General features: G+C 34.7%; 1 protein-coding gene across 3 annotated transcripts in view; it reads left to right on the top strand.

The window, feature by feature from the left end:
* Rabl3 (RAB, member of RAS oncogene family like 3) overlaps window positions 1–20,162 on the top strand; it is a 54,341-nt gene extending 34,179 nt beyond the window's left edge. The window contains exons 4-8 of one of the 3 annotated variants that reach the window (XM_004835638.3): window positions 1,618–1,732; window positions 6,331–6,481; window positions 13,368–13,439; window positions 16,256–16,294; window positions 16,839–20,162. In XM_004835638.3, the coding sequence (XP_004835695.1) occupies window positions 1,618–1,732; window positions 6,331–6,481; window positions 13,368–13,439; window positions 16,256–16,294; window positions 16,839–16,901 (440 nt within the window). In that variant the 3' untranslated portion in view covers window positions 16,902–20,162. Of the gene's footprint in view, window positions 1–1,617; window positions 1,733–6,330; window positions 6,482–10,819; window positions 12,741–13,367; window positions 13,440–13,723; window positions 16,234–16,255; window positions 16,295–16,838 lie in introns of those variants that run through there. The other 2 variants (XM_013075158.3, XM_087209255.1) reach the window with 2 other exon arrangements.
* The last annotated feature ends 393 nt before the right edge of the window (window positions 20,163–20,555 follow it).

Below are 20,555 nucleotides of genomic sequence, written 5' to 3'. Positions count from 1 at the left end.
AGCCTATCTAGGCCTTTTTAATTCTTCTGCTCTCCAAACTAAAAGACTTCCTCATATTTTTGTAATATTTATACCTAGGAAATAGAGAATGGAGAAAATATTTACCCTAAAATGAGATTTTATTCTGCTTTCCTCCTGTCTGTCAGAATACCTGAGTAGGAATTCTAGCTATCCTACTTACCATGAGACCTAGGGCATGTTAATCAAACTCTCTGTCTCAGTTCCTCATGTATAGAAAGAAGATAATAATTCTTAACCTTATAAGACTTCTGAAAATTAAACAAGATAATTGATGTAAAGCACAGTATCTAGCATATATGTACTTACAAAATATTAACAGTAGGTCCTCCTTCTTCTCCTTTGCTTTTGATGCCTATGAAACCGCTCACTGAGGAAAGAATGAGTGCATTTGTATGTGGGGGCAGATGCCAGTATGGTTTTCCAGGCCCTGGGAAAGACACTGGTGTATCTTAGCTCCTTGGAATAAGTCAACTATGGTACAGCTTGCACACACATCTTATTTATACAGATGGCTGTAAAAACTAGAGATGTCAAATAATTTTACCTCTTCTGCCCTTTTTCAAATTGTCATACCCCACATTTCAAGATTGAGGAATCATCAATTTCATGTTCTATTTCACAGTAGAATCGAGGTAATACAGGAAAGGATTGGGAGTTTGGAACCTATAGTCTCTTGACAACAAGATAATACTCTAAATTTTAGACATTACTGTAATGATTTACCTGCTTTGTCTAGGATATTGATTCTGTTTAATTAAATTTCTGAGCCCCATTACATTTTTGTTATTTTTCTCAGTCTTTCAAAAATCTGTATTTTCTACTATTCATGCTTCTTAAGTATCTCTTTCTCCTTTTTTGTAATGACATGTTTCTTTTGTTCTATTACCTTAAATCTCCTTTTAAGTAGGAAGGTTACATAGGTAGCCATTTATTCAAAGAATAGTACATAAAACTTCTGAGTTTATAGGCCCAAGTGATATACAGGACAATATTTTATCTGCTAAAGAGTGGAATTTGTACAAATTAAGTCAATGACATTTTAATTGTTTTTGTTGTTTTTTGTTTTGGGTGCCAGAGATAGAACGCAGGGCTTACACATGCTAGCCAAGTGCTCTATCACTGAGCTACATCGCTATCAATGTCATTTTAATAAATTTTTATTAGTATCATTTTTAGTGAGTGTGAGTAAAATTTGTACTGATATCTGTGGCGTGCTATATACAGTGTAGAAATCACATAACTTTTTGAATGAAAACAACTTATTATATTGAAGTAGTTTTAACCCTCTTGATTGATGAAGTGTTTCTTTAAGTAGAACCAGGAATTAAGTAGGCACTCAAATAGTGTTGAATGAAGAGTAAGAAAAGACATCTAAATATTTAATGACATTTTGTCAGCCGTTGTACAATTTTTTAAAGGTGTATAACTGACAGTTTTATAGTTAAGTATTTATAGAAGGAATATAAAATAATTGTTTGAGCATGTTAGTCAAACAAGATTCATTAAGCCACCTAGTACTTGTATAGAGCATCACTTTGTCACTTGTGAAATGAAGAGTTGCCACAATACTGACATTATTTTCTCTGATTATTTTAGGTATAATTTTAGTCCATGACTTAACAAATAAAAAGTCATCTCAAAACTTGTATCGTTGGTCCATGGAAGCTCTTAATAGGGATTTGGTGCTGACCAGAGTCTTGGTGACAAACGGGTAAGCCCAGAATTACTTTACAGTTATTTTAAAATCTTATCACAATCACAGAATGTACTTTCTGAAATAACACTTTGTAAAATGTTTCATTTGCAAAATATTTTCTCCCAATCTCCTCGTTGTCTTTTGACAGTGTCTTTCACAAAGCAATGATTTTTATTTTGATGAAGTTTAAGTTTTCCTTTACTCAGTTATGCTTTTGATATCATGTATAAGAACTCTTTGCCTAATTCCAGATCAAACAGGTTCCCTCTTGTGTTTCTTCATGTGGAGCTCTGCTTTTCTCGTCCACAGTGTCCAGTATCTGAGTACTCAGTCAATTATGGGGTCCAGGCAGCAGGTTAAAATAGCCCCATCTTGGACACTAAAATGTATCACTGGCTGGCATGGTCCTTGCTTTTCATAATAATGGAAATTAAAATTAAAGCATATATTTTCAGGAAAAAACAATAATTAAAAAGTGAGAAAAATAATATAAGATTCTAGCTTAAACAGGCCAGCCAAGAACAAAGAAGAGCAAGGTAAATAGCAAAGGACTAGTTTAAGCATGGTCCCACTCTGCCAAAAGGGATCAAGTGGCCCCACATCAACTGATTTTCAAATATTGAACCATCTTTCCATTCTGTGGTCATTTCTTGCTCGATTTGATTTACTCATATTTTCTTGAGGATTTTTTTCTGTGTTCTCGCAGGATATTGGTTGTGGCTTTTAGTTCTTATAATGTCTTGCACTTGTTTTAGTTTGAAGATAATATTGGCCTCATAGAATAACTTGGCATTGTTTCTTACTGTTCTGTTTTCTGGAAGAGATATTTGATGTTAGTTCTTCTTTATGTGTTTGGTAGAATTTACCAATGAGGCCATTTGGGCCTGCAGGTTTCTTATTTGAAAGGTTTTTAACTTTAATTTCTTTAATAATTATAGGACTGTCCATTTCATCTAAGATGATTTTTGGTAATTTTTGTTTTTTTTGACAAATTCATCTAAGTTGTTAAATTTATGTGAATAGAGTTGTGTATAGTATTTGCTTATTATCCTTTTGATATCTACAATAATATACCCTTTATCATTCCTGATTTTGATTGTTTCTTGTTTTTCTTTGTCAGACTTATAGTGGTTTATCAATTTATTGATCTTTTCGAAGAAGATTTCGTTTTCATTGATTTTTTAAAAATATATTTACTCAGGAAATTTATTTTTAAATTTAAGAGTAGGAGACAGTACATTCATACGAGAAAGAAATTTGCATTGCTGTCAGGAAATTCAAGATGGCAGTAAAAATTATAGACACATTTGCATTTTGATCCTATACTTTCATTTTGATCCTACAGGGAACCTGAAAATATGTAAGACAGCATAATACATTGCTTCAGTAGTACATTATTTGTAACAGCAAAAGATTTAGAAACAAGGCTAGAGTCCACCAACAGAAGATTCTTTAAATAATGGTATGTCTACATACTGGAGTACTGTTTAATTGCTTGGAAGCTCTCTATGTGTTCTTTATGTGTTCTCCTTTAGAACACATAGATAAGAACAGAGATTTGCTGAGGATATATTGTTAAGTTCAAATATTCAAAATGCACAGTGCAGTATCATTCAGCATAAAAAAAATGAAATCATCTCATTTCCAGGAAAATGGTTGGAAATAAGCCAGACCGAGAAAGACAAGTATCAGGCTTTCTCTCACATGTTCAGTCTAATAGACAGACAGATAAACAGATGACAGAAAGCAGAACAGACTATTAGAGAAGAAGGGGTTGGGGGCATGGGGAGGGAAGGACAAGGGAGTATGTAATAGAAGAATGATGAAAGTATGTTATATACATGTATAAATAGGCTAGAATGAAAATCACTATTTTGTATAACGAATAGGTACTAGTTAAAAATTTTAAAAATAATCAAGATACAGAAAATATATACTTCTTAATGTGTAAGAAATAGAAGAAATAAGAATATATACTTATATTTGTATAAAAAAATCAGTAAAAGGATAAATGAAAAACTAATAAAAGTGGTTTTCCCACTAGGGGCCAAGGGAAATAAGTGGATGAGGACAAGAGTAAGAAAAAGACTGCTTAACATGCATCTTTTATATCAGCTAAGTTTGGAACCAGTTTTAAAAACTTAACTAATTTATGTTATGTGTTTTTTACCATAGACAGTTTGGAACATACCTGAGTATAAAGAATAGAAAATGAACCCCCATATACTTGTCTGTCACCCAGCTTCAACAGTTGCCAACATTATGGGCAGTCTTGTTTCATCCAGATCTCCACCTCCTCCCCACTTTCTCTCACCCCAAAATGGATTATTTTGAAACAAATGTTAGACATCATATCATTTCAGTTATATATATTTTAATGTGTAACTTTAAAGGATAATGACTCTAACATAACCAACATATGATTATCATTTTTGAAAATTTCACAGTAATTCTCTAATAATCGAATGTTATTTTAACACTTCAATGCCCATCGATCTATTTTTGGACTGCCCATAACAATAAAACATAATGAAATGTGTTCTCTTCACATTCTTGTTCCTTGAATTTTTCTAGGTAACATATATGAATTTCATGCAAAAATTCAAAAAACTTTAATCTTCAGCATAAATGTGTTAATTTTCCTAATTGTTTCATGAGATGTATTTGATATGTTCAAAACAGAATCTAAAAAGATTCCACTCATTATATTTGATTTGTTAAGTTTCTTTTAATCCCCTTCTTTAAAAAAAAAAAAAAAAAAAGACTGCTGAGCAGTTTATTTGCAGAAGAAATGCCTTTATTGTTCTGTATAGTTCTCTGAGCTCTGGAGTTTGCTGATTACTGTATATATATTCCTGTAGTGTCTATTAAACTTGCTTCCTGAATCCTACATCCTCTCTCAATGGTAGTTAAATGTAATGGTCTAAAAAATGCAGGGTATTTTTGCTTTTGTTTTCCCAAAATGGCACTGTCCATATAATAGGATACCTGGTTGTTTGTCTCGCTATGATTTTGAGAAGTTATCAACCTTATCCATCCAGGATAAAATTCTCCGTCGGTTTTTCACTTAGTAGTTTAAAAAAATATTTCAAGGTCAAATTTTAAGATTTATAAGAGGAAGTGAAAAGAAAGGAAAACTAAAAAGAGAACAAACTGTGTATACTTTATGTATGTTAATGTGCAAGAGAGTATGCAAGACTTGTGTTTGTACTAAAAAAGCCATTTGATAGAAAATATACAAATTTTTCATGGGGCTTAATTGGTGAATATATGAGAAAAAGCAATCTTAAAGGAGAATAATCTGAAAACTTCATTCTCTAATAAATCAAATTTCAGTTTTGGACTACATGTAACAGTGTTAATATTGGTAAGAAACATCAAAGGTCTTGATACTGAGCTATTATTGGCTTTGATGTAGTACACAAAATGATGTTTATATGAGATAGGAGATTACATAATTAAAAACAATTGTGTTCCAAGACTAAAGAGTAGCTGAAGCTCTAAGATTATTATGAAGGGCGTAAAGATTGCCTACCATCCTCCTCACCCCAATTTTGACTGCTCAAAAAGAAAGAAAAGTAATGTTAAAGACAAAAGAAAAGCTATGCTCAACCGGGTTGTATTATTATATTATTCAGTATTGATTTACTGTCATAACTTGTTCAACAGCAGATTTTGTTGACTTGTAAAGTGAGTTCATTACATGTTAGAAATCCAAATCTGTTTTGTTCCCAATATGTGAATGGAATTTAATTTAATTCAGTAACAGTGGACTTTATGTTTCTTTCAGTAATGAAAAATATTATTTATATTACCACTCTTACCTTTAGGTAAATACAGGGAGAAAAAAAGATATTGTAATAGCCATTGACTCAAGGAATTAAACCTAAATAATTCTAATTCTCTGTCCTCTGTCTCTCATGGCTCTCATGTCAGGACAAACAATTGTTTGGTGCTGTCCTTTCCTTTTACTATTCATTTTATATTTCAGCTGTTTCCTTTCATTTCCATTTGTTTAATCCATCTTTCTCCAAACTGTAGTATCTCCTATATTCTGTTTATTCTAGCCTTTACCTTCCCCATTTCTTCTTCTTCTGAAATGACCTGATTTTTTAAACTTCTAGACAGAAATGTGTATGATATAGAACTTATGCAGCCCCAAAAGGTATCCAGAAGCTTGCCATGCCTCTCTGACAGGAGGCCTGAGTACCACACCAGGCTCCTGAGCTTTCTCTACACTGAGGTTTCAATCTGTTCTCTGTTTCTACACTGAAGAAATTCTGAGCTGTTAGCCTTAGAAGACAGACCTTTGGGGAAGACAGGACACATGACTGTGGTATACTTGTTGGGCACTCAGGTGTCAATTAGTCTGTTAGAAAGACACATGAGAACAGATTTTAAATAGTTAGGTAAGTAGTTAGAACTCAACAGATGTTACAGTGGGTTGATAAATGAACAAATAGGTAGAAGAAATTGAGAGGAAAATAGATTTATAGGTGATGAGTGAGCAAGAATCAATCATCAGTAAAATAGTGTAAGCTACTTGCATTAAGTTTTATACATCTCACTGGAAAGGTAAATTATATTCACCTCTTCATTATTATTTACTGCAGGGATTATGATCGGGAACAGTTTGCTGATAACCAAATGCCACTGTTGGTAATAGGGACCAAACTGGACCAGATTCATGAAACCAAGCGCCATGAGGTTTTAACTAGGACTGCTTTCCTGGCTGAGGATTTCAATGCAGAAGAGATTAATTTGGTGTGTATGTTCACTAATATATCTTTGATTATTATCAGGTAAAGACAAAACCAAAGATTTATATTCGTCATATATTCCAGTGAAGGAAGCTTTATATTCAAAGTCAGGATAATGGGGTTGTGTCCATGATGTAGTCAAGACTGCAGTCAACATATCTGAATTATCAGACAGACACAGTCACTTTCTCCTCGTATGCTGATATATTGGAATATTCAAACTTCTTCTTGAGAAGAGTTTTTTAAATCACACCAAAGTCAAAATACTTAAATTGATTACGATGACACTATATTTGATTATTTTTTGCTTTATAAAAGCATCTTTTAACTGCTTAAGCAACAGAATTAACCTTAAAGAGCAACCAATCAGACACCTGAAAAATTACAAACTGTAAAGTAGGAATGCTTCATAAAGACTAATTTATATACACTTATGGATATAGACAGGATTAAGTCCCTTCCTGAGATAACTAGTTTAATTAGAACTCAGGGCTGAGAAGGCTAAGAAATAGTTTTATAACCAGTTAGCATTACCCAGAGAAGAATCTCAGTCAACAGCTTCAGTCATAGTTACATGCCATTGTTCACAGTTGGATTTCTGTAACATATAAGGTGCACTGTGTTCCAAATGTGCACTGGGGATGGTTTAATAATACTAGTGCCCAATACTGACTGAAGACTTATGTTTCAAACACTGTTCCAATGTTTTTTGTGCATTACCTCACATGCATTACCTTCTCATCAACCCTGTAAGGTAGGCACTAGTTTTATCCCTGTTTTAAAGATGAAGACAAGAAGTAGAGAGAGATAACAAGGCGAAAATTACACAGGTCAAATAAAGCACTCTATTTCCCATTAGCTAAACTTTCAACTAACATTAAAATTTGGGGAGCTGAAAAAATTCTTAGAAATCAGGTAGACCAGCAATGACAAACCTTTTAGAGCTTTCAACAGTACAAACAGTACAAACAGCCTGCTGTGGCATGCGAGCCATAGGTTCGCCACCACTGATCTAGACTAAGCTCACTAAGTTACCCAAAGGTTACCCAAAGCTGACTGCATATTACCAATTGTACTTGTGTAAAATTTTTAATAACTGCCCCCCCCCCACAGCTGGAGCTTTTTACTCATAAGGTCTAACATAAGGTCTATGATTTTGTTTTGTTTTTAGGTGGATCTACTGATCAAAACCAGGGCCTTGCATGTGCTAAAGACTCACTTTACCACTAAACTATACCCCTACCCCAAATTGTAATTTTAACAAGTAACTCAGGGGCCAGGGATTTAGCTCAGTGGTTCTGCCGCCTGCCTTGCAAGCGCAAGGTCCTGAGTTTGATCCCTGGTACCAAAAAAAACAAACAAAAACAAAAAACAAATAACTCAGGTGGTTTTGATGTTCTTGCTCTGTGAATCAGCATTTGTAGATGCTGCTTGGTTCAACTCCACCTATACCCCCATGACTGAGTCTGTTCCTAACTCCCATTGCATTAGTTTTTACATTCTGCTTTGTCACAGAAGGTCCCCTATTTTGCTGTGTAGCTGCTGTGGAATAATCAGTGTATATACCCAGGGAGTCAGCATTGGACCATGATATTTCAAAGAATTGTTGCTATATAAATATATAATACCTGTGTTGAAGAAGTGCTGAGGTTTGTTTGAGCATTATTTCCAAAGGGAAATTTATCATTGCATACACTTAATTTGTCCCAGTGATAACTTTTAATATATTTTTGAATGTATGTGTTTCTAGTGCCTGTGGGTTTCTGTGACAACCAGCTTTTATTTGTTATCAAGATGTAAAGGTATGCAAGTAGTAGAACTTCAGCACATGTAGTCTCCAAAGAATTTAAATATAGCATGTTTTGGCTTTTATCAGTATACAGCTTCAAGAACACAGCAGAAATGAGGGTAGAGGCTCATGAGGATATAAAAATGAGGGAAGGAAAAATGAGGAAAATTGGATGCAGGGAAGTTTCAAAGGGAGACAGAAGTTGAAAAAACTCAGCAAGTAAATATAAAGTCTCAAATCAAAAACTAATGAAGCATGGGTGTGGAGGCATGTGTCTGTAACACCAGCTACTCAGGAGGTTAAGGTTGAGGCTGGAGATTGCAACATCAACGCCAACCTGCACAACTTAGCAAGACCTTGTCTCAATAGGTGTGGTGCCACACACCTGTAATTTGGCTAAGGCAGGAGGATCGCTGTGAGTTTAAAGCCAGCGTGGGCTACACAGTGAGTTCAAAGACAGCCTAAACTATATATTGAAACCCTGTCTCAAAAAAAAACCCAAATAATAATAATATTTTAAAATAAAAAGGGCTGAGAGGATATAGTTCAATGGTAGAGTGCTCCTGGGTTGAATTCCCAATACTGAGGGGAAAAACACTGAGACAGTATTAGTCCTAACTCATCAGATACTGTATGAATTCAGTTGAAACTATAGAAAAATAAGAATAATGTATACATCAAAAGTGGAATCAGCCAGTTGTAGTGGTGCATGCCTGTAATTCCAGTATCGGACAGGTTGAGGTAAGAGGATTGCCATGAGTTTGAGGCCTGGACTACATAGTGAGTTCAAGGCCAATGTGGACTGCATAGCAAGACCTTAACTCAAAAAACCAAAACAAATGCAAATTGTTCTAGTTACAAATAGGTGCAAGATTACTTTTTACTTTTTAAAATTGCTATTAGGCTTATTATGTGTAGTAAAAGTTTATCTGTTGTGTATTTATTCAGAGTGATGATAATTGAATCATATTCCCTAGTTAATGGTTCTTTCTTAAGCTCAAACAGGCTATCAGAGATGTTAGCTTTCAGCCTTTGTGATTAGTGGCAGATAGCTGTACAATTTTCATAGGAAAAAAATAGAGCTTTAGATACATAGGTTAGCTTGAAACTGTAAAGCCTTAAAATAAAGTGGGGGTTTTCTGGGGGTTGCTGTTCATTTCAGTTTTTGTGTCAATTTGACCATTTAACTCTGACATTCTAAGTAGTTAATATATATTTTATAAAATATATCTAATGCAGGTCTAAAGTTTGTTGCTTATGTTCCCCAACTGCTGTACAAATGTGTTCACACATTATTTCAAAAACAACAGTATATATAGTGGTGTTTCTATATCTTTATTGTGTTAGATGCTTTTGTGATAGCATTTTCTTAGAATGGAAAAGAGAACTAATATTCTAGTATCTTCTAAGTCCCAGACATGCATTATCCCATTTAATCTTCACAAAAATCCTATGGGATAAGTGTTATTATCCCTGTTTCATAAATAAGTAATCCCAGTTTAGTAACATAAGTAGTATTACACTGTCTAGAAATGTTGGCACAGATACTTAAATACAGAGCTTGCTGGCTTCAAAGACTGATTTTGCTAGTACTCTCTGACCGTTGAAAAATCTGGTATAGTCTCTCTGTGTGGTCACTCTGGGGGGGGGGGGGTGTTGGAGAATGTATTAAAGTTTTTGGTCAAAACTTATGATGTGATCCTTGAAATTTTTAATATGGATAAAATAGAGTTATGAAATTTATTGGAAAGGAATCATGTAGACTTATAGTACAACAATTTCTCAAGGAACACTGAGGGTCTGTAGATGAAAGATGAATACAGTGGACCCTTGACTTATGAACTCAGTTATTTTCAAGGGTTGGTTGTAACTCAAGCTGATTATAAGTCAAGACTATTTTTCCCATAAGAAATAATGGAGGATTGGGAATGTAGCTGAACAGCACAGCATCTGCCTGCAAGCGTGAGTCCCTGAGTTTGATTCCCAGTACCAAAAAAAATAAAATAAAATAATAATAATAATAAAATAATGGAAATATCCATAATGTGTTCCAAACCTCCCAAAGCACCCCTTAACTAACCTTTTCATAATATAAAAAGGTTGTATAATGTGCATAATTTACCAGAAACACCAATAATTTTCCTCATGTATTCACCAAAAAGTTATAAAATGTGCCTAGTTTACCAGAAACAGCAGTTTCATACTGTACTCACCATTCAAGTTGACATCTGTGCCTTGCAGGAAGGGAGGATGAAATGGAAGGTGGTTATTGTTTGGAAGAAAAGTCTCCTTCCATAAGAACATCAGGAATCTGCCCCTCTGGTGTCCTTTCTCTCCTTGGGAGAGTCTGTAGCCCACTAGGACCTGCTTCTGGCTCACTAGGTCTCAACTTTTTTAGAACTGAAAACTGATTTAAGGTTGTCTGTTTCTGTCTTTTAACACTGTTCTGTAGTATGACATGGCATTGTCATTAGACAAGTGAATACAGTTGGCTTTTTCTCTGTCTGGGTGGTTCTTCTCTACAAATGTTTGTGGCTTTGTCCATTTTTTCAGGAATTCCTTTATTTCAGAAGAAGAACTGTGCTGCATTGACTGTTGATACTCCCCCTCCTCTTCAGAAAGCTCCTCAGCTGCCATTCTCTGTTGCTCAGTGAGAAGTTGCTGAAGTTCCTCTGTGGACAGTTCTCTGAGTGTTCCTCCACCAGTTCCTCAACATCACCACTATCTACCTGCAAAGTCTCTCCTGTATAATTTTAGGTCATACTTTCTTCCAGGAAGATCCCAATGTCCTTAGAGAATCATTGGCCCAGGATTTCTCAGATAATTCCACACAGGAAAGGATGTTGTAATGTTCCTTTCAGAACTCTTTAAGAGCTAATCTGTATCTGAAACCTTCAGGAAGCACTTCAGGAACAGTTACTTGGTGTATAGCTTCTTTTTTTAAATTTTTTATTTTTTTGGTACCAGGGATCAAACACTGGACATTTCTTTTGCGATGCAGGGCCAGAACCACTGAGCTAAATCTCTGGCCCGGTGTATAGCTTCTTAAAGTTCAGTATAACCTTCTGGTCCATAGGCTGCAGTGGAGGAGAGTATTAGGTGGAAGGATCTTGACTGAGAGTCAGGGGAATTCTTCAGCCAATTCTTCCAAATCTCGTGGGTGAGCAGGAGCATTGTCCATGATGAGAGCCTTGAGTGGTATACCTTTATCCTCTAAATATTTCTTAACAGTAGGACAGAAAGCCTCCCTCATCCACTCAAGAAAATATATTCTTGTTACCCAGGCTTTTGGGTTAGATTTCCACATGACTCCTAACCTATTTTTCATGACTATGTTTTCTGAACACTCTAGGGGTCTCAGAGTGATAAACCAAGAGAAGTTTTATCTTGAGGTCACCACTTCCATTGGCATATAGAAATAAGGTTAGCCTAGCCTTCATAGGCTTGCAGTCTGCCATTTTCTTCTCTTCCTGAGTAATGTATGTTCTCCTGGGCATTTTCTTGCAGAAAAGGCCAGTTTCATCACAGTTAAAAACTTGATAGAAAAAAATCATTTCTCTGTGTCATTGTTTTGAAGTGGTGTATATAATTTTCAGCAGCCCTTTTATCAGCACTGGGTGCTTCACCATGCCTACTTAAGCTATGAACCCCAGTTCTTGTTTTAAAATTGTGAAACCATCCCTTACTGGCCTGAAATGTTTCACCATCATCACTTGTTGATGAATTATCTTTTACAAGATATGCATTTGTAGCCCTAGCTTTTTCACAAATTATAGACTCTAATAGGCTATAACTACCACCTGCCTTTTGTTTATTCACACTAATAATAACCTTTCTACCTTGTCTAACACTGTGACTTACTAGTTTGAGTAACATCTTTAGCAACACTAGCTTCCTTATACAAATGTTTTCTCTGCAACACTGTCGAGATGGTAGATTCTGACATGCTGTGAACATATTAGTGAGATCGGTCACAGGAACATCATTCATATTTCTCCACAATTTCCTTCTTTTCTATTGTGATTGCTTTCCCTTCCCTTCCTTCCTTAGCTTCTTTTCTGGCTCTTTGGGAGCCATTTTGATAGCAGTAATCATAGCGATTAAATAAAGCACTGACTGAAATCATGTCCACAAACACATCTGGGCTCAGACTGATGCTTATGTATGCTTGCATATGCTTTTCTGGCATCACAAGTCTTTGTTTACAACTGCACAAGCGGCCAGCATTCTGGTTGTAACTCAAGACTTTGGTCATAAGTTAAAACTAAACTTCAGTCATCATGCAAGTTTGTATGTAAGGCCAGTTGTAACTCGAAAGTCCACTGTATTCTTGCAAAGGAGCATCATGACATCCTCAAAGTCTACTCTGAGGTGGTATTTGAGATAAACAACAATGCACATTGTGTCTCTTGAGATGGCAAATGAACGGTGACAAGCAGAGACCATGCTACACTGGAATTCCAGGAGAACAGTAGTAAGCCTTTTAAGGATTTTACAAGTTATTTTGAGTTTTAATGTTCCAGCCTGTTTTATCTCTTCTGGGCCCCATCTTCTTATTTTAAACAGTGTTACTATATTAAATAATAGTACTATATCTGTTGCTTATTATTATGAAAAATAGTAGGTCTTTATGGCCTATAAAAAGAGAAATCCATCTATTCTCTTTGTTCTTTGCTCCTCTTTGCTGCTTACTATCATATGAATTGTGTAGTACTTAATTATTTAAGCACTGTGAGTAGTCCTAAAAAATGAAGTGTTTACTGTCTGTAATGGCTTTGTTTCTGGTTTGGAAGGTTAAATGTGAACAGGTTGACTGATTAGGTCCTTGATTTTGTGGTAAGTAAACTACAAGCAATTCTGTCTTCTTTTATGAATTATTTGATGTGGAATACATTGACTCAGTATACTTTAAAATTGATTAAATGACAAAGAACAAATGGTCTTATCTTTGATACTTTTCTGTTTTGTACATCATAATTTTTGAAAAGTATTTGAATATTTTATGAGCATACTATAATTGTTTAGAAATGTACAAGAGGAACTGTTATAACTAACAAAGAGTTTTGACCTAACTTTTATTTGTGGATCTTATGTTTTCTAGGATTGCACAAATCCACGGTACTTAGCTGCAGGTTCTTCCAATGCTGTCAAGATCAGTAGGTTTTTTGATAAGGTAATGGCTTCAATTAAGTGACTTTTAAACTTATTTTATATATTATGAAGGTTTAAATTCTGTAGAATGCTGTGTCCTTTTATTTCTTCATCCAGAACTTCACAGCCTGAATAATAACTGTTTTGATCTCTCATCTGTTGAGATAATTGCTCAAGTTTACTGATATATTTATTTGATATTCAGTCTTTTAAGCATAGGGTGAAAGCTATTGGATTTAAGTCAGAGTTTTTAAAAAGATACCTAATTGCTCTCCTTAAAACAATTTATATTTACCCTTTTTCTAGCTCTTTGAGTACTTATTCACACCTGTCATCCTCCAAAAGTCACTGACCTGGAAAGAATCTGCTTAAAGCCTTAGTTCTTTTTGTTCTGTCAGCTGTAAACATTCACCACCTAAACAATACTATTTCTTGGTAAGGTTATATCATCTTCCTGATTCCCTAATGTCTCCCTATCAGAAACTTTTACATTCCTTTTATTGACTCTGTTAGCATCATCTTTTGTCACTGAACTAGAATGAAAATGTAAAATGACTCAGCACACTATAACTTAGGGCACCCTTTATTTTTCTTGCACAAGACCGTACAGTTGCATTGTACATAGTATCGACCAAGTTTAAGTTGTTTGCCCGATGTTGATATTCCATACCCTAATAAAGTAAAATAGAATGTTTCTCTGTATGTATTATTGAAGAAGATTAATTTCTGTATTTTTCTTTTTAAGTATAATCTAAGAAAAGCATTTCCCTCCTTATAGCTATTCTTTCTTGACCATTTGTCTTTTAACTATTTATAGATCTAATATTTGGCCCTTTTGTTCAATATATCAACATGTAAAATAAGCCCCAGTTCCCTCCCTGTTTAATATTAGTCCAGTAGGAAAGTTTTGCCTTGCTGCAGAACTTTTTTAACTGACAAATAGGGTACAAATGTGCCCAGATATGATTCCTTCAGTTCTCAGAGCAGCAAGAGTCGCTCCACAAGGAGAACCAGGGTCATTTACCTTACTGTGCTATACACCTTTTAACTTTTTCTAAGTGTGCCATTGTTGTCCAAAACAGAACACCATAACTTGCAAAATACTGGGAAGCACTGCAAAGAACCAGATTTTTTTTTTCCACATTATTTTCAAATTTAAAATGTAGAAACTTCATTTGGTGTAGATCTTTAGCCTCCCCCCCACACTACAAAATTCTACCCTAAGAGCAACATCTTATACAACTGTATCTGATCTGGAAAGGTTTCACAGTATATTGTTTAATTTTTTAATTATTGATTTTAAAATTTAAGAAGATATAATAAGTTATATACTAGAGTAATAAGGATGTGTAGACTAGAGTAACCCAAGTTGTCAGGCAGGGTTTTATTTTTTTAAATGAGGAATAATTTGCTTGGTCATAAGAAGATTTAGTAAGATAAAGCCTCTGCAAGTTGCTAGTAAAGAATTATTAGCAAAAGCAAAAGGATCATTTCTCTGTTACCTAAATCTCAACAAAATATGTGTGACTAGGAGGTGGGCCAGACTGAGGTGGTAGCCTGAAACCTAGGCACCTGACAGTTAATTTTTGCCCAGTTTTCTATTTAGCACATCTTCCAAAAGATGTGTAAAGAGACTAATTCCTACTCCAGATACCCTTAGGTAGCAGTAGTTCCACTCTAGAATAAGATCTTCCTGTCATTTTTGTGGGATCAAGTATTTTGAGATGTATACCAGTCAGGAGCAGATTTTCTACCTCTGAGGCCAGTTTGCCCTGAATCTCTTGAGGCTTAAACTAACTGTAGTCTCCAAGATAGAAAGGATATGGATATTTTGGCTCTTGTGCCAATGAGAACAACCTGGTACAGTCCTGGAAAAACATGCTTTGCTCTCATTCAGAGGAATTCTTAGCTTCATCATTTGTATTTGAATGCCTTAGAGTTTATCTCCAGCTAATCTGTATTCTTGCCTGACTAACTTTTCTTAGCACAGCAGCTCTGTGTAACAAAAATAACACTGCCCCTGCAACCATTGCAGTGCTTCTCAAATGTTAGAATAAAATTCACTTTTATCAGCGCTCTTAAATTCATTACGTTAGAATGTATATTTTTAGCATTTCTTTCCAGTAGAAGTGATGGATTTGTGCAGATGCATCAATTACTTTAACTTATTTCTCCAATTGACCAGATACAGACAGTTCTAAAACTACTGAATTAAGGGTGCAGATGAAATACAAAAGGAAGCTAATTAACTGTTTTTGATTTTGCGTCATTTGTCTACAGTAAGGACATAACAGAATATGTCACTGTTTACTACAGGGACAGGGCAGCTCCCTGCATCACACAGACTCCTCTTAAAGGAATAGCTGTACTATTATAGGAGTCAAATGTTTTCCTTATATTATGGATTCTGTTTAGAACCTTTTGGGGCTGACCACTGGAAAACTTAGAGACAAATTTCCTGCCATTCCATAGGAATTGCATGGGATCTTATTATTCTGTTATTTAGTTGTTTTTGTTCATTTTCTAATCTCTCATGATTTTTGGAGTGAAGTGGGCCTTTATGGAAATATTCCCACAATCCTGATCTCTTTTGCACTAAATTTTAACTCATTACTAAATATCTACAGCTATTAAATACTCTTTATTTTGAATATATCCCTTTTAGACATGTAAGTGGCCATTATGGTCAGCTGCTTTTTCCAAGTAAAAGTGTGCTAGCTCTTAAAATTTTTGTTTCTCAAAGCTTGTGTGCATAGGGAGAAGAAAGGGTTTAAGGGAAGAGGGGGAATGGGATGTAATAAAATTTAAAAAAATTTTTTAAATCTTTGTTTTTCACAGGTCATAGAAAAGAGATACTTTTTAAGAGATAGTAATCAGGTTAGTATCTATATTCTTAATAAAATGGGGTTTTAAGTCTGGAGAAAGATGGATTCCAAATTTAAATTTAAAACTGGTTTTGAAAAATTGAGAGAATCCCTTTTAGGCACAAGCAGCTTATTTTCTTCTGCTCCATAAAATACAAAAAGAGAAAATCAGCAAAGGAAAACAAGGATTTAAGATAGAAGAAGAATCCAAACATAAGGTTATGTTTAGTAGAAGAAAATCATTTGTTTAATAAGACTCCAAAGTTGATGTCCAGCATCTGTCACAATGCAGATAATTCATATAAAAGTCCAATAGGTGATTCTAGAAGATTCACCTTCATCCTTTCTGATTTAGAGAACACTGTCACCAATTTGTTGGGAAATGTTTTCCATTTTGGTGGAATTTCTTTTTATTTTCTGTGGTTTTCCAAACAAAACCTTAGAAAGCTATTTCTATAATGAACAGACAGAAACAGAAGAAAAGGGAAAAAATTTAGTATTAGTTTTTGAACTTTTCCTGTTTGAATCTTAAATGTGATTATCTTTCTTGCCTACAGATTCCAGGCTTTCCTGATAGAAAAAGGTTTGGAGGAACATTAAAGAGCCTTCATTATGACTGAATTACATTCATCCTTTGGAAGAGTAAGCAGACAGTGGCAGTTTTCACAGCTTTCCTCTTGCTGTGTCATTTATTAACATCTCAGACTTCTGACCGAAACAGTTTGGGAGGTCGAAACTGTCCCTGTTCTCAGTGTTCCTCACCTTTCTGTCCCTGTTTATAGATTATGTAAAAGCCTTGTGGAAATATGAGATACTGTATTGTCAGAATGACGCAGTAAATGAGCAGTGACAAAGTACTGCAGAGAAAATCCTCTTGCCAGGAACCGGAGGGTTTTTATGGGTGTGTAATTTCCCCCATACTTATTTCTGAAGACTTTTTTTTTTTTTTTGGTACCGGGAATCGAACCCGGGTCCTTAGTTTGAGAGGCAGGCGGTGGAACCACTGAGCTAAATCCCCAGCCTGAAGACTTTTAATTAAGTACTTAAAAAAATTTTCTCTCTGTTGTTTTACCTTCTTAAGGGGAAAGCTTATATAAACCAGCGCTGAGTTGTCCACACCAAACAGTTTCTGTCATTTTCAAAGCAACCAAATGGTGTTATTTAATTCTCTGTGCCCTCCCTCATCACACACAGGAATGCCTAAAAATAGCAACCCTTGTCTCCCTCTTCTCTTCTTTGCAAATGGCTTGGTGGCCGGGAGAGGCAGACTAATAGCTGGAGTTAAATATAAATACAGATTAATAATATATAAAGAACAGTACCCGAAAAGAATTTGGTAAAAAATTGGCAGCTCCTTCACTCTTTAGGTTGCAGCTGTCTGCAGTCTCTTACAGTTTTCTGTTTGGAAATAGCTAAAGTGAAATCTAAGACATACACAAGGACAATAAGAGATTTACAGCTTCTTGATGTTTATTTTTTAAAGGAAATTGAACTTCTAAAATGTTCCTTAACTATAGTCAGTAAGCTAAGAATATTATCCTTGTGTCAATAATGTATTTATGGAGAAAAGTAAAAATAAGTTCCACAGCAACAAATTTACATGAATTATGAGCTAAGATTCTTGGATTTCATAATGACTTCAAAGCTTTTTGGGACTGGGGTGTGTGTGTACATGCAGAATTGTTCATCGGTAACTTTTTTTAACCCATCTTTTTTTTCTTAATTCTCTCTGGTCCAGTTCTTCTTTAGTATATAAAATTGGTTTCAAAAAACTAATTTGCTCCCTTATTCAACATGTTATCATCTATATTCTGTCTGCTGAAGATATTTGCTTTTTTTATTTTACTCCATATTAAAATAATAGGAATAAATACACAGTTTTAGTTCTTATGTTAAAACTAGAGAAAAAACACTAAATTTATTTTCTTTTCCATTTTAATTCAATTTTGAAGTACTTTGGAAATCAAGATAAGGAAAGAGGGGACAAGAGAAAAAAGAATAGAAGGCAAAAATAGAAACAAAGCTCTTCTAAATAAGGAGGGGAAGAAGGGTTAAAGGGAGGGGAGGGAAATGAGAAAAAAAAGCAGCAGCAAGATATATCACATACAGGTACAAATTCCCTACAATGAATGTGATCATTATGTATATCTAAAATGTACAAATAAATGTTCTGCTTATAATAAAATTATTAAAGAATGTTTTTAGAAAGGTAGTCTTGGAAATTTGAAAAAGCATTTTTAAAGTACTTTCCATCAGGTAAACTATTCTTCAGTCTTTCTTCACTTTATCACTGTCAAGACCTAGCCCTAGTTTCTTTTGTGACAAAGAAGAGTTACACAGATCATAAGCTGTACATAGAATCTGGCACAAGTGTGTCATACCAGAGTCTGTTCAGTTGGGAAGTAGAAATCAAATGCTACACAAAGATCTAAACTAGCTCAACTCCTTTATATTTCCCATTGATAATTTGAAATAGGAAGAAAAGGTCCAAAGGGGTAGGGAAAGTGGGAGGGGAAGGGGAAAGGAAAGAATGGAAAGGAAAAATTTTGAGAAAAGAAAAAAAAAATGGAAGCAAAGTCTTTGTAAATAGGGAAGAGTGGAGGGGGTGAAGGGCGCACAGGTAATGGGGAAAAAAATAAGAACCAAGATACATCATGTACAGGTACAAGCACCCAATGATAAATGTAAATGTATTGTATACCTAAAATGTACCAATAAAAGAATTTAAGAAATAAATAAATAAATAAATAAATAAAGGGGCCTGAGGATGTAGCTCAGTAGTACAGCACTTTGCCATCATATGCAAACCCCCCTGGGTTTGATTCATACCACCACAAAATTTAAAAAATCAATTCCCCTTCATTCCCTTTTTTTCCTTTTCCTTAGTTTAAAAAAAATCCCCATTTCTTTCATTTTTCTCCCTTACTAATAAAAGTAACCCATAACCAAAATCACCTTTGAAAATTAACAGTATTCCTAAAGTCATTTCTTCTTGTTAACAGCTTGATTCCCTGAATTATAGTTTTGTAAGAACAAAATAGTATACAATAATCTAAGATAAATTTATTCAAAGTATTAGTAGCAGCAAAATATATCTGTTTACCAAAATGAATGTTATTAACCAGACGTGCAAAAAAGAGTATTTTTGAAGCACAATTTTTACTAATAATCATTAAAAATTGCCTATAGGTAATATAAGTACCAAAGTAGTTTTTTAAAATTAGTAATTAAATCTTAAGTTTTCTTTCCTTTTTTTGCGGGGGTACTGGGGATCAAACTCAGGACTTTGTGCTTGCAAGGCAGGCATGGTGCCACTGAGCTAATAAAGAGTTTTGGTTCCCCAGCCCACCCCCATATAATTTAGAGTTCTAACCCAATATTCTTACTCATTGTAAAAGCAACCAGATGTGAAGGCACATAGCCATTCATTGGTCCCTTGGATGGATAAGACCTGTAGTTGGAATTTGGGCTGGTCTCTCCACCTTAATGCTGATGAGGTCCAGAACACACACTATCTCAAAATGTAGTACCTTGACATTTGAGAAAACAGAAGAAAGGAGGTCACTCACACCTCCCCATCACCCCCTCTCCCCTGAAGCAGGCCATAAAACCTAGCTTACCTTCCCCTGAAGTAGTTCATAAAATCTTTGTTCTAGAAGCAGCTTCCCTGTACCTGAGAGAAAAGAACATCCTTATCCTTGATGACAGAGATACCAAGAGGAATCTGAACAAACATGCCTTGTTAAATTTATTACCATTATATTGTATGTTTTGTCCTCTATTCATACTTCTACACAATTATCTATCAAAATACACAGGTTTCCCTTTTCCAAGGAGTCTTCAAATTTATATTAAATAAATATATATGCTTTTCTCTTGTTGATCTGCCTTTTCTTACAAGTGCCTCAGTTATGAACCTGGCCATAAATTAAAGAAATGTCTTTTCCCCTACAGTGCTTTAAGAACTGCTTACTTCAAAAGGGAGTATTAGATTTAGATAAAGTTTTCAGGATTCTCTTTACTTCAGATATTGATAATATATTCCATGTGTCCTTGTGCTGTTTTTTTGTCCATTCATAGAACTGATGTGCTGGGCAATTGGACCGAGATGAAGGGTTCCTAATTGCTGCCGTTATCAGTGTTTTTTGAGTTTTCATTTCAACAATGTGTTCTAGGACCCAACATGGGTAGGGGTTTGTAAGGATATTTAACAGATGATGCTTTAATTGAATTTTTTAAAGCACAAGTAGTATACTATTTTAAGAATTTTGAAG

Source organism: Heterocephalus glaber, unplaced genomic scaffold (assembly GCF_053883595.1).
Source record: "Heterocephalus glaber isolate CG9 unplaced genomic scaffold, H.glaber_assembly_v1.0 deba00000122, whole genome shotgun sequence".
NCBI lineage: Eukaryota > Metazoa > Chordata > Mammalia > Rodentia > Bathyergidae > Heterocephalus > Heterocephalus glaber.
This window is presented reverse-complemented; position numbering and strand designations above follow the sequence as displayed.